The sequence below is a fragment of the Penicillium malachiteum genome (genome assembly GCF_028827825.1).
Source record: "Penicillium malachiteum strain IBT 17515 chromosome Unknown utg000002l:1.0-8849297.0:1.0-8852440.0, whole genome shotgun sequence".
NCBI lineage: Eukaryota > Fungi > Ascomycota > Eurotiomycetes > Eurotiales > Aspergillaceae > Penicillium > Penicillium malachiteum.
The window spans coordinates 2,595,667-2,610,578 of record NW_026643095.1 but is presented as its reverse complement, the minus strand read 5'-3'; the positions used below and the strand labels follow the sequence as shown (position 1 = coordinate 2,610,578).

The following is a 14,912-nucleotide window of genomic DNA, read 5'->3' as shown; positions in this document are numbered from 1 at the left end:
CCTGGATTCTCATGAATGAATATTGTATTTCATATGTACTTTGAATCTATTTTATTGAAAATTTTCCCAGGCGATGAAACAATAAGTGTTCTAAGACTCCCGGGATACGTAGGTTTATGGTTCAATCAACACGGCTTGCATTAATATCAAGTATATTTCATTGATCATGAGTCTTCGTAATTCAAGGTCGAGTCGTTATTCTGAAGCCTTTTCCATTGCGACATCCCGGATGGAGCTTTTGTTTTACCTCCCCGAGCTTCTCTTGTACTGAATGCACCTTGCGCTTGGTCAAAGTGTATCCCTCGATTCCGGCCAGAACGGCATAAGACTTGCTGATAGAGATCCGTGACAGGTCGACTCCTCGCTCTTGTAGAGAGTGATGAAAAGCTCGGAAGTTGGCAACATGGGGTCGATAGTGGCCACTTGATTGGGTTAGAATAAATTGCCTTATGTGCGGGATGAGAGTTCTGCTCTTAATTTTGAACTCACCTCAGTGGAGCCAGGCTTCTTAGCTGACCATGTCGGATCTTGAGCATCCCAGCTGCGGCAATACGACCACCTCTAAGAAAAGACGAATGTTGAAAAGCACCGGGCTCCTTTATTCCAATGTAAATTCGAAATGATGTGTCGGCAACCTATTCATCACAGCTATTGTCAGAAGCCACATAACTAGAGATATAAATGAATACTCACAAAAATCCACATCCCGTCTTTTACAGAGAGGCTGCTGGCAAAGTGATCATAGATTGCCTCTGGCTTGATATAAGAAAACTTCTTGACGGCCTTATCGAGCTCATAGTCTTCCTGTGTGGATAGCTGAGCCTCGCCATTGCTTTCCCTATCTGGAGGCGTTTCAGGGGAGAGAGAAGATGCTGAGGATGTCTCAGATTCAAATCCAGATCCAGAACTTTCGGCGATTGAGTTGCCTTGAAATGTGGGGGTCTCATCATCGATCCGTACCACTCCGTGGAGGCTGTCCTTGAAGCGTTTACTGTCTGTCTCCACAAGGTCATTATTCTTCGCCCATCGGAACAAGCCGTCATCGTCTATCTTGACCATATAGTTCCAACGTTCTTCGGGAGTCAGATATCGTACTTCCTGTTTCTCAAGCCTTTGTCTCGGACGATGCGGAAGGTCCAAGTCTTTTCCTTCGCCATGATCGAGCCAGTAGAAGAAGTTCTCGTTCGATGGAGAGTTCTTCCACACGGTATGATAAGCCCGGAGGTTACTACCATGGCGGTGTTTCGCGTCGACCATCTCCAAGAAATATTGTAGATCTATCATCTTTGGTGATCCTTTTCTGAAAGGCTGGAGTCTTCTAGATGGCTTCTCTTCAGGTTGTGTACTGGAGTCTGCCAGTCGATTATCATCCCCACCGGCTCTAATCGCAACGTTAACGGCTCGTTGCCAGTTCTTGCGAGCAGGACTTGTATCATTGTCATCGCTTTCGTCAAATCTTATTCCACTCTCTTCATCGGATTTTTGAGCTTTATCTCTGCGATTCTGGGCGATAAAAATGGTTGTCAGTCGGATTGCAGAGCTTCTTCAACTAGAAATTGCTCACCTCGAGCTCTCTTGTAGACGCTGCAACTCCGCAACCTTGAATTTCTCGCCGAGTTCGGTAGCCACGGTACACTCTCTTTTTCGCTTTTTATTAGCACTCAAATCCTAAATTCCATTCTCTCACACTTGTCTTACCTGAATTGTGCGCGCAGCCTTGTCTTCGAGGCCCACGTAGGCTGTGACGTCATCAAGGGTCCCCTCCATACTTTTGTTGTTTTTGGCTTGGAGATCGAATATAAAGAGCTGCGTTTGGTTTCGACAAACTAGTTGTATGCGATGGTCTATATTCCTTTCGAATCAAACAAATTTTTCTAATTTGGAACCCAGGAACAACCTTGGAAGAAACATGGATGCGCGAGTTGGCCCGGGGAAGTGACCCACATTCGGTCATGGTTGTGATCGATAAGATAAGAGATAAGCGATAATAATGCTGAGTCATTTTTCTTGCCTCAGGCATCAGTATCGATGCTCAGGCCATCAAACCAGTTGACTATTCAGCTGTGAATTAGCGGCCGAACTGTCGGCCAGATCACTATCCAGCGGTGCCAAAGCCCCTAGAGTGGGTTTGGCCATTTGCTCCCAAGGTTGGGAGGACCTTGTGAGTGCGTTTTGCATGGTCTAATATATAATACGGTTAATCTATTCCCAAGTCACTTTATGGAATTCTGAATGTCTCTCTCCATCTTGGGCTTGGATTTGAGATGAGCTATTGAACCTTCAAGTTCCGAGGTTTGCATGGTTTCGAGCTCATATCTCGCTACATAGGATCCCAAGGTTTAATCCTCTAATTGCCTTCTGAATCAGTCAGGATAACAACCAGCGATTGAACTTCAAGTAATTTACGAGATAATATTACTCGATCATTGAAGATATCCGCCCTTCGTTGCAATGTTGGTAATGTTGCAACCACACGGAGGTTCGGGTCGCCTCCCGTTGGAGTTCAAGCGATCCCTCCCCCTCATGAAATGTCAACCAGTCGGCGTATCTCCCTAGTCGCCGCAGGATATTCTTGCCGCTTCGAGAAACCCCACCACGGAGTACGATCACGTCAAAGCCGGGTATGGGCGGGACCTATCTATACGCGACCGGGGTCTCGGGAAGTTAAGCCGTCCATGTTCTCCCCTCATGAGGAGAAAGATGGGGCTATTGAGGAGGCCGGTCCACACCTGGGCATTCTTGTCAAACTCCATCAGATCTATGCTACTAGTAATATCACGAAATCTGAAACCGTCACCTGGGATATATAACGTCCTGAACACGCTGGTCGCTGATTTCATACAAAATATCCGCAAATTCATTTTCACAAGACATAGTTCGATATGACACCCTCTTTACACCCTCTTATCGACAATGGTATCGCCAAGGGCGATCCTGCCTTCCCAGGTGGCAGTCTTCGCTGCCAATGCTCATCCAATCAAGTGATCGTGACATTGAAGAGCAATGTTGCGCACAATCACGCTTGCGGTTGTTCCAAGTGCTGGAAGCCCTCCGGTGCCCTATTCTCAGTTGTGGGCGTTGTACCTCGAGACCAGGTTCAAGTCACCGCCAACGAGTCGAAGCTTCAAGTGTATGTGCTAATCAAATCCAATGCCAGTTGGGCCCGCTCAAAATTGCTAACACTTCTATAGGGTCGACCCCTCGGCTGTCATTCTTCGCCACGCATGCAAGGAATGCGGTACCCACCTGTTCGGTCGTATCGAGCGCGAGCACGCCTTCCACGGACTGGACTTTGTGCACGTTGAATTATCGGATCAGAAGGGCTGGCAGGAACCACAATTCGCGGGATTTATCTCATCAATTATTGAACAGGGTTTTAACCCTAGTGGAATGGATGAGGTGCGGGCAAAATTCAAGTCAGCAGGATTGGAGACCTATGATGCCCTTTCTCCTCCACTCATGGATCTGATTGCTACATTTACTGCGAAGAAATCCGGCGTGAAATTTGCAAACCTGTGATGAGTATCCAAATACTTTTCTGAGACTCGGATTTGCGCTGAAAACCTTGGAATAGTTCTCAGGCTGTTAAGTATGTCCGAGTCATTAGTGCCACGTAGCATAGAAGCACTTGAAGTATCAATGACTTAAATTAAAATCTTCAACCTTGGAAATTCTAGAGAATCAATAATGCCATCAATTTTTCGGCACTCAGTACATCAGGCATTTGGGAGCATCATGATACTACATACATCAATTGATCAAGCAGCTCTTCTACCAGTACCTAGTCCACCTGGGCGTAATATCAAATTCAACTCAAACAAAACAACTTGAAAACATTCAAAACTTCCAAGGTTGGAACTTTTCAATGCCAAATTACTAGTACTAGTATTGATTGGAGGCTTCGTTTCAAACAATACGAATAATACGTCCACTGCCTGAGTGGTGCACATGTGTGTCGGAGTCAAGACTCGTACCCAATTGAACTTGAACATGTTTAAGTAATAAATATTCAATAACCTTGGAATTTTTGATGATTCACCTCTACCTTGGAGACGATCAGTCAATAAAGTATACGGTGCACTGAATGGCTTCATCCTGGATTGAATGGATTGGAGGATTTCTCAAATCTCAGACATATGAGCTTGTTAAATCACAACATTTGAAAGGCAATTGCCAATGGCAGTTATAGAGCTTTTGAATTGTTTTTCCTCTTGTCAATTTGTGTAGTATCTTATCTCTTTTTCATCACAAAATTCGGGGGAAAACCGGGGTAGAATGCCTTATCTCGAGGATATGGAAACCTGTTGCATGGTTTCATTTCTAAGTGAGACTCATTATACTTCTTGCATTAAGTAGCTCTATTTCCTAATTATTCTCCTAGGCTATATCGGGTGTTATTGTTAGTCAGGAGCTTATATCAAAACGAACATGTCGGTTATTGGTCTAGACTATCTTTACTAGTTTTACTTTCAAACAGAAATTATAGTTCCCTTCATCACCATATTATTCTATAAAAGCTAAACACCTTTTTAGCATGTTTGATTTTTCTCATCTGATATATCATAGATAGATTACTTAACTCTCACTTCTGACTCATGATGTTTGCTTCCAACTTCGTCTCATCTTTTCAACGTCGACCATCACGTGCACCATCCAAATCTAATTCACATTCACTCATAGACTCGCTTCACTGTATTCTTATGGTATTAACTGACTCCTGCCTGATCTCTGAAAAAGATATTCCCATTATAAATTCTTCTTATTCTCTTCCTCTCCTCCTCATTTCTTCCTTAACTTCATCCACCATCCCAGAAAGCTGTAAGTTCCTTTCAACTACTTCCTGATCTTGTAGCTTGTGAACCAAGGCCCACTATTTGGGACACAGATAGAATACCTCCTTCTGACCATTCTTCACATCTCACAGAAAGCACTGCGGATTCAACCAACATGGATTCCCAGAGGTCTGTCCCCAATGACATGGGGGAGGCACTGGAGAATCCTCCCCACTACATCGCCGAATTCTATAAATTCTGCGATGATATCAAAAATTGTGCCTCGATGGCCCCAAAGTCAGGGGTGCCGACCGAATATTTGCTCAGCATCGTGTCATATGCCAAAAGGGTCGTTGATTGTCTGATCGATAAGAATGCGGCCGCTTCTTATGGTACTCGTGAAAACTCGACTATCCTCAGCAAGGTCAAAATATTTGGCTACAATTTTGTTGATGATTCCCCTGACTTTGACTTTGACTACGACGATTCAATGAGCACTGACGAAAGTGCCAATGGTGACAGTGATTATGAGGTTGACCAGGAAGAGCTCAATAGCTTGAAGATTAAAGTCAATGAGAAGATGAACCTCGAGTGGAATGATATTTTGAGCAATGATGATGAGTCTCCTGGTGCTCAGAACCCTCTTCCCAACACCGTTTCTCAACCCTCTCACCATGCCGCTCTCAATACCTCTCAGAGTGCTGAAGTCACCAATATGGAAAAGCCAAAGAATCCCGTGGAGCAGGTTGGCATAAAAAGTGAACCCGACACTGCCACCAACGAGCAAAGTTCCGTTCCTGAAGCCCGAGAGTCTTCCATTTCAATTCCTGCGACAACATTCACTATTCGGTGGAGAAATTCCGCTTCGCCGTTCAAATTGTGGCATAAAGTCTACATAGGAAGCATTCCCATGGGCTCTCGAACTCGTTTTCTCTCTCGAGTCATGACCTGTATCAGAACTGCGATTCTCGCGATCCATAACCCGATGTTGGATTCTCTTGCCATTACTGCCCTCGATGTGAATGCCGGCACAGGGGATGTCAGAGTCCACACCCGTTCCCAGCTAGATCGAAATCTGCTTCTTCAAACTTCCAGTTCTTGGCTTCCGTATGTCGATCGAGGCCATCTTGCTCAAGTTTGGTCCTCTCAAAGCTCCGAGGAAGTCCAGCATATCGATGAAGCTCAACCTCAGAACACGGATCAGTCCCACGGCGCACCACGTGTCCTAGCTCCGGCAATTGAATTCGATCTCTAAAATTCTGGAAGCTTGCACAGCTCAAGATGTCAGAAGGGAAAAGTTAGGAAAAAGAAATTTTCTGGCCGCCCAGCTCCCTGAAAACTGACGGATGACTTGCATAACAATGGTCTTGAATCTTGATTTGCCCGTTTCATCACACGTGTGAGGTTCAAAATCTGGTGGAAACAACCCTTGGATTATCTATTTTTGGCCTTTTCATTTGAGAAAATGGCAGTGATTTAGAAAAACAGAAAAATAAAAAAAATAAGTCGAGGCCTCGCCGCGTTTTCTTGTGGTTGAGATTTCCCTCTTCAAATCTTCCCTGAATACCCAGTTTCCTTGCCTACGTACATCTCACGAGTAATCTTTATCTCTCATTTCATTTTACTAAATTGCGGGTTATGTCTGCGCTTCTTCATTCTTAGGCCATAATTCCATCTTCAAATATATGTATGCTTAATAGCTATGGGCCGAGTGGCGGTATCTGCTTACTATTAGACGTCAAGGCGGTCATACCTCCGGACCATGCCTGGCTCAACTGAACATTGATCATCATGAAGCCTTTAGTAGATTGAGAACATAAGTCTGTCTTAGAGCCCAGAGAAAATACTAGTAGATGTGTGGGTGCATCAAGGGGGATTTCCGAATGCGGTAATGATGGTAGATTCAACATTCCTCACTATCAAAAGTTCCCACCTACTACAAGGGGTCCTGTGAGTCTGCACCTCTCCAAATCAGACCGCCCTGTGATACAATAGATATGCCATTTAGTTTTTCTTTTTTTCTTCAATAGTGTTGGCTGTTCGATGTTCATGTGTACGCTCTATGGATATTGATGTCGGTTGTCACCAGGCACTCAGGAACCGGAACCTCAACTGCATGCGGAATACAAAGCATCCGGATCTATCCGTGGAATGTAGTATTCAACCAATCCAATATTCAGGTACTGCTGATCAATTGACCATTTGGGGCTCTGCTACATAACCACCGCCTGTCATAATACCCTATTGTCAAGACCTGAAACCTGGATCTGACGTTGCCTTCCCGTCTGCACCTCACGTCTGCATTCATGCAACTTACATCATCACCGTAGTACTTGAGTCTTGATCCGGGATCACTGTGCACAGGAAGACGTGGTATCAATAGAATTAGATCTAATGGTTTCAAATCCTCGAATATAATATGAATGTTGGACATCCAAGTGTTGTCTATTGGATTCTTGCAATCTGTAGAGATATTCCTTAATCTTCATATAGGTACTCATTATGACAAACTGGATTCTTGGAGACCGGTTTGATACCGTGTACCCTCACAAGGGCTCTATCAAAGCTCTGTGGGAGACAAAGTGGAAATTCTGCGTGAGTACGAGCTACATTTGAAGACCTGCCAAAAAAGAGAAACACCAAATTACTTACAAAGTCTTAAATTCAAGTCCTCCAAATCAATTTACCCCTTTCACGATGGAGAGTTCGAGGATTTTGAGCCAATCTTCGAGAGCTTAATTGCCGTGAGTCTTTATGCTCTATCATACAAATGTATACATGCTGATCAGACCAGAACAACATCAACGACCCTTTCACGGACGCATACACGAACAACTTCTCCCCAGTTGTCGACAAACTCGAGGAAGAGGCAACCAACGCCCTCAACAACGGCCACCCGGATCGCGCCTCTGATCTCTTCCGCCGTGCAGCAGTGGTCCTCCGTATCTCCCGCTTTCCCTACGTCAGCCCAACAACCCGGCCCGACAATGCAGTCAAGCGTGCGGCCTTCGATCGCCAGAAGGATCTTTACCTGAAGGCTGCTTCTCTCTGGAAGCCAGCTCTCAAGGAAGTTGTCATCCCGCACACCCGTCGCTCCGGTAATGATGGCACCAGCATCCCTCTGTACATCCGTGTTCCAGAGGAGGCTAGCGCCTCGCACCCCGTCCCTGTCGTTCTTCTGATGACAGGACTTGATGGTTACAGACCTGATAACAGTCAGCGTACTCATGAGATAATTAATCGCGGCTGGGGAGTTGTTATCTGTGAGATTCCCGGAACAGCGGACTGTCCTGCTGATCCCGCGGACCCAGAGTCAGCAGACCGACTCTGGACTGCTGTGCTTGATTTTATGGCTCAGCAGCCGGAGTTCGACATGGGTCATGTTGCTGCTTGGGGCCTGAGTGCTGGTGGTTTCTATGCCATCCGGGCAGCTTGCACCCACAGGGACTTCTTGGTAGGCTCTGTGGCACATGGTCCAGGCTCGCATCATTTCCTTAGCCCTGAATGGTTGGCTAAGGTAAACGATCACGAGTATCCATTTACGTAAGTCCTCGCGTTGGTTTTGATTAAATAATATATCCGAGTACGACATTGGCTAACATGGAAATAAAGCATCACGGATTGCTGGGCTGAGAAGTACGGCTACGCTACTACAGAGGACTTTATCCAAAACTCTCAGAAGAAGTTCTCTCTGGTTGAGACCGGTGTTGTCGACCAGCCTAACTGCCGCCTCCTCTTGCTGAATGTTAGTTTCTCCCCTTTCGTGCCTTCTCAGAGAACCCATAGCATTCTAACAATTCTCTTTAGGGTGTTGACGATGGTGTTGTTCCCATTGAAGACTCACTTGTTCTTTTCAACCACGGCAGCCCCAAGGAAGGACGATTCTTCGAGGGTACAGTGCACATGGGATACCCGCACAGTTTGCCCGTCGCTTATACCTGGCTGGAGAGTGTGCTATCCCCTAACGCCACTGAAGTCAAGAACTAAGTAGACCCGTAAGGGTCGTTCAATCATTGTCACTGGTTGATTTTCTTTTTTAGCTATTGCTCTTTACCAAGAATGGACCCCGTTTTCAAATTTATTCATGGTGCAGTGAAACAATGTTGAAGAATAGGTCAGCGTAGATAGTCAACCTTGGAAGTAAATATGAAATTCAACCAATTACTATACTCCGTACCAGTTGGCTAATCCTGATAAACGGTCTCTTCAATATGGACCAATCATATCGAAAATATTTTATTCTTGAGCCAATTGAATTTCAAATTCCACAAAGAAACCCCACCACGCCATTCTCAACTTGGACCCCGATATTAGCGGAAATGAGTCAAATCTCACTCCCTGAGGGGTTGGAATGTATTTTCCAAGACTCGGAGTCATTCACAACTCACCTATATGAGACTCTCAAGATACTTCCAAAATTTGAAACTTCCCAAGCAAATTCCTCTCCACAGATCGCCCACAATGGCCTATCAAATCGAATATGCCGCTGAGCAGGATGCCCCAGAACTAGGCCTCATTAATAATGACAGCTTTCACGCGCGCGCGATACTTCCCGCCATGTTTCCCGAGAGCAGCCAACCCACTCTCCGTGCCTACAAGGCCGTCCATGTTATGAAGCACCTAGCCAATCCCGAGACCCACGTACTCAAGGCGACAGACCCCACGAGCGGAGCCATTGTTGGGTATGGGCGTTGGCATGTCCCCGCTGTTCTGGGCGTTACTCCGAATGTGCCCGGGCTAAGTGAGCAAGCCCAAACCTATGCCAAGGATCCTATAGCCTTTGCGCCGGAGCCTATGAATCGGGAAGTCAATACTGCATTTCGAGCGTTGTTGGAGGAGGGACGGAAGCGTCATACTACTGAGCGGGATATGAGTAGGTCTAATCAATTATTTTGGGTATCTTGTCTTGATCTTATACTGATCATTTAGTGCTTGATTTGTTGGCTACATTGCCCAGTTGCCAAGGTCGTGGTGTGGGGACGGCGCTTCTCCTTTGGGGCACAGAGTTGGCAGATAAGTTGCAAGCTCGAATCTACCTCGAATCTACTCCAGAAGGCTATCCACTCTATCTCAAGTACGGATGGAAGAAGATCGATGAAGCTACATTAGATTTGGATCAACTGAATAGTCATGGGAAAGATACTTTTGTGTTAATGATGCGAGATCCCCAACCAGTTTCCTAGTTGGATGACTATAGATCAGATACCTCGGTCGACGCATTTCTTTGCGTAATAAATCACTGTTCTACTTTCACCATTCTCACTCCAATGCGTAGTAGAGTTTAATCACAAGCTTTCAAGCTATCTATCTAAGTCTTGGCTCATAAAAACGATCTGGGAAAGGTTTCAATCTCGGGGGATCAAGCTCCGTCTCTTCCATCAAGGTACTAGGAGTATGTTGTCATGCGGCGTCCGAGTCTACATGTAACCTGCAGCCTCGGCTCTACTCATGCTAAAATTTTGTTTATCTTCAAGTTCAGCTTAGTAGTCTGAGTGTGGTATGAAATTGAACATTGAAGCCTTGGAGTATTGTTAATCAGAGAAGCTCTTTGTAGTCCCCCTCTACTCCGTACATACCCCGCATATACTACAAGGACTTGCATTTGAGGCTAATCCCGAGGCATGCTGTGCATCAATTGATTTAAACCTGGTCTAATACATATTAAATGATGGACTATTTTTTTTACTAGTTGACAACATTTGAATGACTATGGCGTATCGGCTAAGCTCTTAAGCCCGGAAAGTGAAGCTCCGTCTCAGTGTGGGGAATTGGCGGGGTTCAAACCTCCTCCATCATATACAAAAAGCAGAACTACGAAGTATCTGGTGCTAATAACATTTGAACACTCACACCATGCCAAACCTCAAATTCGCTATTCTAGACGATTACCAGGGCATTGCGCCCCCGTACTTCGCCCATCTGGAATCTCGCATTGATATCACCAGTTTCCCCGAGACCCTTGATCCGCGCGATCCCGTTCAGCACGATGCTCTGATTCAACGCCTCCTACCTTTTGATGTCATCCTCGCTATGCGAGAGCGAACTCCGTTCGCTGCAAACACAATTAACGCGCTTCCAAACCTCAAACTCCTTCTCACTACCGGTCTCCGAAACCTCTCCCTCGACTTGCAAGCCTTTTCCGATCGCGGCGTCCCTGTCGCAGGCACTGAGGGCCGTCCTCCTGGTGTGAATAGTACAGTACAGCATACCTGGGCACTGATTCTCGCATCAGCGCGGAATGTAGCACGGGACGACGCGGCAGTTAAGCGGGGAGGATGGCAAGGATCACTGGGAGTGAGTTTATCGGGAAGAAAATTAGCGCTTCTGGGATTGGGAAAACTCGGGTCCCAAGTTGGCAAGATTGGTATTCAGTCCTTTGGGATGGAGGTTATTGCCTGGTCGGCCAACTTGACTCAGGAGAAAGCGGACGAGCAGGCTCAAGCACAGGGTTTACCCGCGGGCAGCTTCGTGGTAGCGGGGTCCAAGTCGGAGTTCTTCGCGCAAGCTGACTTTGTCAGTGTGCACAATGTTCTCTCTGAACGAAGTCGCGGTATTGTGGGTACTGCTGAGTTGGCGACTATGAAATCCACGGCTATCATTATTAATACCTCGCGTGGACCCTTGATTGATGAGACCGCGTTGCTGGACGCCTTGAATGCGGGACAGATTCGCGGCGCTGCGCTGGATGTCTATGATCCGGAACCACTGCCAGTGGATAGCCCTTGGCGCACTACCGCGTGGGGTCAAGATGGACGTAGCGAAGTACTTCTGACTCCTCACATGGGATATGGAGAGGAAGACTTGCTCCGAGGATGGTATAAAGAGGTTTCGGAGAACTTGGAGCGATGGTTGGATGGAGAGACCTTGTTGCGCAAGTTGAATTGAATATAGAATTTTTTTTTCTCAATTTATCAATCTCTCGATTTGTCCAATTTTCTAGATCTCCGTTTCTCCCTTTGTCCTGAAATTCGGCATCACTCACATGCAACGGATGTTTTCCCGTTTGTAGCAATGAAGTTTCACCGAGGTGATGCCAGGACTCGGAATAATCACGATCAGCCGCTAGTCGACTAGTCTAATAGATGTCTAACACAATTTCCGTGGAGCCTAAATGTTAATCGGTACTAGTTCCTGTTAGTTACGTGTAAGAATGTATGATTTCAAACCTCGGTATACGAGATTCTTGGTATTCTTGGTGAAACTCTTGACTCCACATCCATCTTTCCCTCGGATGAAAGGGAAATGATTTCATAGAACTTGAGTGTTGTAATTATATAAACTCTAAGGTTCCTCTCTAACATTACTCCAACTAAAGCTCCCAATTTCGGTTGATATCAAGCATCATCTCCCTCCCTTGATCCAATGGCCCCTTCCGCCGATCCTATCCCCGCGGTTCCTCCCCACAATGAACTGCCACCTCCGTCACATCCCGACAGACTACACGTCAATCGCAGCCCCAAAGCCTTCGGAAGCGGCGCATACTCACTAATTGACCTCCCCGCTGGCGCTCTATTCGCTAAGATCAACACGGCCACTCCAGGCAAAAAAGCCTACACAACTGTGCAAACGGGTGCAGATACCCACATTGAACTGAATTCGGATCTTGTCTATTGCAATCACTCATGCTCACCCTCGGTGGTATTCGATATGGCTCGCATGGAAGTTCGCGTGGTGGATGAACGACCATTGAAGAAAGGAGATGCTTTAACATTCTTCTATCCCAGTACGGAATGGGATATGGACCAGCCGTTTCAATGTACATGTGGAGCGGAGGAGTGCCGAGGGTGGATCACTGGAGCCAAAGTGATGCCATTGGAAATTCTGGATGAACATTGGTTGAGTCCTCATATTGCTAGTTTGCTGCAAGAGCGGAAGTGAGGATTATTTGAATGAGCACTCGAGTGGACAAGATATGAGGCTTGAAGATACCAGGAGGGTCTTGTGTTAGAGGCAATTTTCTAGATGATAGAGAAATAGACGTGACATTTGAGATAATATTGACGAAACAAATTGCCAGTGATATGTAGATGAGAAACAGGTACGCCATGTTTATTGCAAAACAGGAACAGGAATGAAGCAAAATCAATGCGTAGATGAGTAAATAAGTGACAGGACTCAAGAGCCTCCACCAGCACCTCCAATGACCGCACTTTGAATTACCCGACGTCGATCAATCTCACGCTTAAGCATGACAAGGCAAGTCGCAACGACAACACACTCGTCAAGTTGCAGGGCCTGCAACGCCGAATTATCAATCTGCAACTCTCCTCCATTGCCTGCAGCACATTTAGATGTCCCAGGTGTTCGAGTATCAGTGCTGCGAACAAGCTGTGCAACACGACGATCGTCTTGAGAGTCATTATCCTTCTCTTTGTTATCTGAACTTGAAAGCGCTCGCAAAACAATCAAATTCGACTTCTTCCCTTTGGCATTCTTCTCCTTCGCATATGACCATTCATATGCCGTACCTGTTGACATGGAGAAGCGTGCAGAGCGTGAAGTCCATTTACCGGTTATCTTCACCTGTTCAGCCAAAACACTGGATGTTTGTAACAAACAAAGCACAGGGTCTCGGTTCGGGCCGAAGAAGTAATCAGTTCGAATCAAGTTGCCACGCTTTGGGTGTGAGAGAACACTATTGCCAGACCAACGCCGAGCACGAGTCGAAACATAACTTATGCTGCCGTCAATATTTGTGATTGATATTTCGGTTTGGCTAGACGGGAGTGGAAGGCGAAAGGCACGGATTCCCTGAGCATCGATATTCAAAATTCGATAAGGATAGAACGAGCCCGAGTCATGTAGTGTACAAAGCGTACTAGAACTACTAGCAGACAGTGAGGTATGGACTTCTTTAGGGTCGAGTTGGGTAGTGGTTGTAGTAATGGTTGTGAGAGACATAGTTTATTTGAGAATGATATTCTTGATATTGAGTGACTTTTGGGATTTCCTGGCGATTGATGGAGTTCTTATACCCGTGAGGTCATAATGGTTCTTGACCCCGGATACGAGAGTTGCCTCATTGGGAAGAACGGGTACTAGATCCACGGAACTGTCGATCCCACATTCTAATGAATTTTGGGTTGTGATGAGCCTCGTATCCGATCTGAAGAGGCTGTGTAATGGGTCCTAGCGATTGACTTGATGTGCTCCGGCTTATTCCTGCTCATATTTCTCTCCGTCGAGTATTGACACCAATGACAGACTGCGGTTGGCTGGGAGAGAAAACCCCACCACTTCTCTGATGCCAACCTCCATTTTGCGCCAGCTTAAACAGTCGATCGTCCTTGTTCTTGAGAGATATTTGACCACTTCATAGCACCAGATAAGGCCGTCAAACCCACTTCGACTAAAATCTATGTGGTAAAAATAGACTCGGAGGATAACTTTTCGTAGTTTATTCATCTACTGAACCTTCCCGATCACCGCGCACGAGTGTATGCCTGTATCCAACTCAAAGTCAGGGACCTCGACAACTTCAACCTGCCATAGCTCACGAAATGCACCAGTGGTGGTTGAGGGACATCGCTTGATCTCGAATTTCGTACCCGGCATCTGTCCCGCTTCTTTTCCAGTCATCCTGGCTTCGATTTCGCTTTTGGAGGCCACTATCAGAGCATAATGGGTTGTGTTGGGTCGACCCGGCTGTTCATAACGGGCCAGGAGCAGGCGTGGCTTGTTACGCCTTTTCAATCGACTGAGCGCAGACTGGATAAATTTCATCATTTTGGGGAATGTAGATAAAGAAGGCAAGAAAAAGGGTACAAACTGAATTTTTTAGAAGAAAGTTTCGATAGAGAAACACGAATAGAAGAGAGAGATGAGTAACAACACGCCTAAGCACAAGGCCTCACTTCGTGGTCTACCTTCCACCGCGAGAGCCCTGGAGAAGGCATGACTCAAATCACCCCGGCGATGTCAACATCATATGCATCATATGTATTACTTCTTAGCGTTTCTCTTTGATTCCTTAGCCCATTGCTTATCGTCTTCAGCAGACTTCTTTGGTTCGCGGCGTCGGCTTTCTATCCATCTCATATGCACTCTTTACTCGCGCTTTGCTGCAAATGTTGATAAGCGATATGCCCAGGTGTCAACATCAAACATTTGACAAACTCTTAATTAGATCTCACTTGAAGC

The 14,912-nt window shown here is 46.0% G+C and overlaps 9 protein-coding genes across 9 annotated transcripts; 6 read left to right on the top strand and 3 right to left on the bottom strand.

The window, feature by feature from the left end:
* Positions 1 to 181: 181 nt before the first annotated feature.
* Positions 182 to 1,767, bottom strand: N7483_004033 (IQ calmodulin-binding motif protein; the record flags this gene model as incomplete). Its single annotated transcript, XM_057087470.1, has 5 exons — positions 182 to 422; positions 490 to 635; positions 694 to 1,495; positions 1,565 to 1,647; positions 1,699 to 1,767. The coding sequence occupies 5 exons, from the start codon at positions 1,765 to 1,767 to the stop codon at positions 182 to 184; spliced, it is 1,341 nt and encodes a 446-aa protein (XP_056947299.1).
* Positions 1,768 to 2,882: 1,115 nt separating this feature from the next.
* N7483_004032 (S-(hydroxymethyl)glutathione synthase) lies at positions 2,883 to 3,519 on the top strand (the record flags this gene model as incomplete). Its single annotated transcript, XM_057087469.1, has 2 exons — positions 2,883 to 3,130; positions 3,192 to 3,519. 2 exons carry the CDS (start codon positions 2,883 to 2,885, stop codon positions 3,517 to 3,519), a joined length of 576 nt encoding a protein of 191 aa, XP_056947298.1.
* Positions 3,520 to 4,947: 1,428 nt separating this feature from the next.
* Positions 4,948 to 6,027, top strand: N7483_004031 (uncharacterized protein; the record flags this gene model as incomplete). Its single annotated transcript, XM_057087468.1, has 1 exon — positions 4,948 to 6,027. One exon carries the CDS (start codon positions 4,948 to 4,950, stop codon positions 6,025 to 6,027), a length of 1,080 nt encoding a protein of 359 aa, XP_056947297.1.
* A 1,247-nt stretch (positions 6,028 to 7,274) lies between these two features.
* On the top strand, positions 7,275 to 8,759 carry ayg1 (heptaketide hydrolyase ayg1; the record flags this gene model as incomplete). The annotated part of the gene is made up of 5 exons (XM_057087467.1): positions 7,275 to 7,367; positions 7,442 to 7,516; positions 7,567 to 8,315; positions 8,385 to 8,517; positions 8,580 to 8,759. The coding sequence occupies 5 exons, from the start codon at positions 7,275 to 7,277 to the stop codon at positions 8,757 to 8,759; spliced, it is 1,230 nt and encodes a 409-aa protein (XP_056947296.1).
* Positions 8,760 to 9,233: 474 nt separating this feature from the next.
* N7483_004029 (GNAT family N-acetyltransferase) lies at positions 9,234 to 9,955 on the top strand (the record flags this gene model as incomplete). Its single annotated transcript, XM_057087466.1, has 2 exons — positions 9,234 to 9,645; positions 9,702 to 9,955. 2 exons carry the CDS (start codon positions 9,234 to 9,236, stop codon positions 9,953 to 9,955), a joined length of 666 nt encoding a protein of 221 aa, XP_056947295.1.
* A 670-nt stretch (positions 9,956 to 10,625) lies between these two features.
* N7483_004028 (D-2-hydroxyacid dehydrogenase family protein) lies at positions 10,626 to 11,657 on the top strand (the record flags this gene model as incomplete). Its single annotated transcript, XM_057087465.1, has 1 exon — positions 10,626 to 11,657. One exon carries the CDS (start codon positions 10,626 to 10,628, stop codon positions 11,655 to 11,657), a length of 1,032 nt encoding a protein of 343 aa, XP_056947294.1.
* A 477-nt stretch (positions 11,658 to 12,134) lies between these two features.
* N7483_004027 (uncharacterized protein) lies at positions 12,135 to 12,650 on the top strand (the record flags this gene model as incomplete). Its single annotated transcript, XM_057087464.1, has 1 exon — positions 12,135 to 12,650. One exon carries the CDS (start codon positions 12,135 to 12,137, stop codon positions 12,648 to 12,650), a length of 516 nt encoding a protein of 171 aa, XP_056947293.1.
* Positions 12,651 to 12,887: 237 nt separating this feature from the next.
* N7483_004026 (uncharacterized protein) lies at positions 12,888 to 13,673 on the bottom strand (the record flags this gene model as incomplete). Its single annotated transcript, XM_057087463.1, has 1 exon — positions 12,888 to 13,673. The coding sequence occupies one exon, from the start codon at positions 13,671 to 13,673 to the stop codon at positions 12,888 to 12,890; it is 786 nt and encodes a 261-aa protein (XP_056947292.1).
* Positions 13,674 to 14,177: 504 nt separating this feature from the next.
* Positions 14,178 to 14,498, bottom strand: N7483_004025 (uncharacterized protein; the record flags this gene model as incomplete). Its single annotated transcript, XM_057087462.1, has 1 exon — positions 14,178 to 14,498. One exon carries the CDS (start codon positions 14,496 to 14,498, stop codon positions 14,178 to 14,180), a length of 321 nt encoding a protein of 106 aa, XP_056947291.1.
* Positions 14,499 to 14,912: the final 414 nt, after the last annotated feature.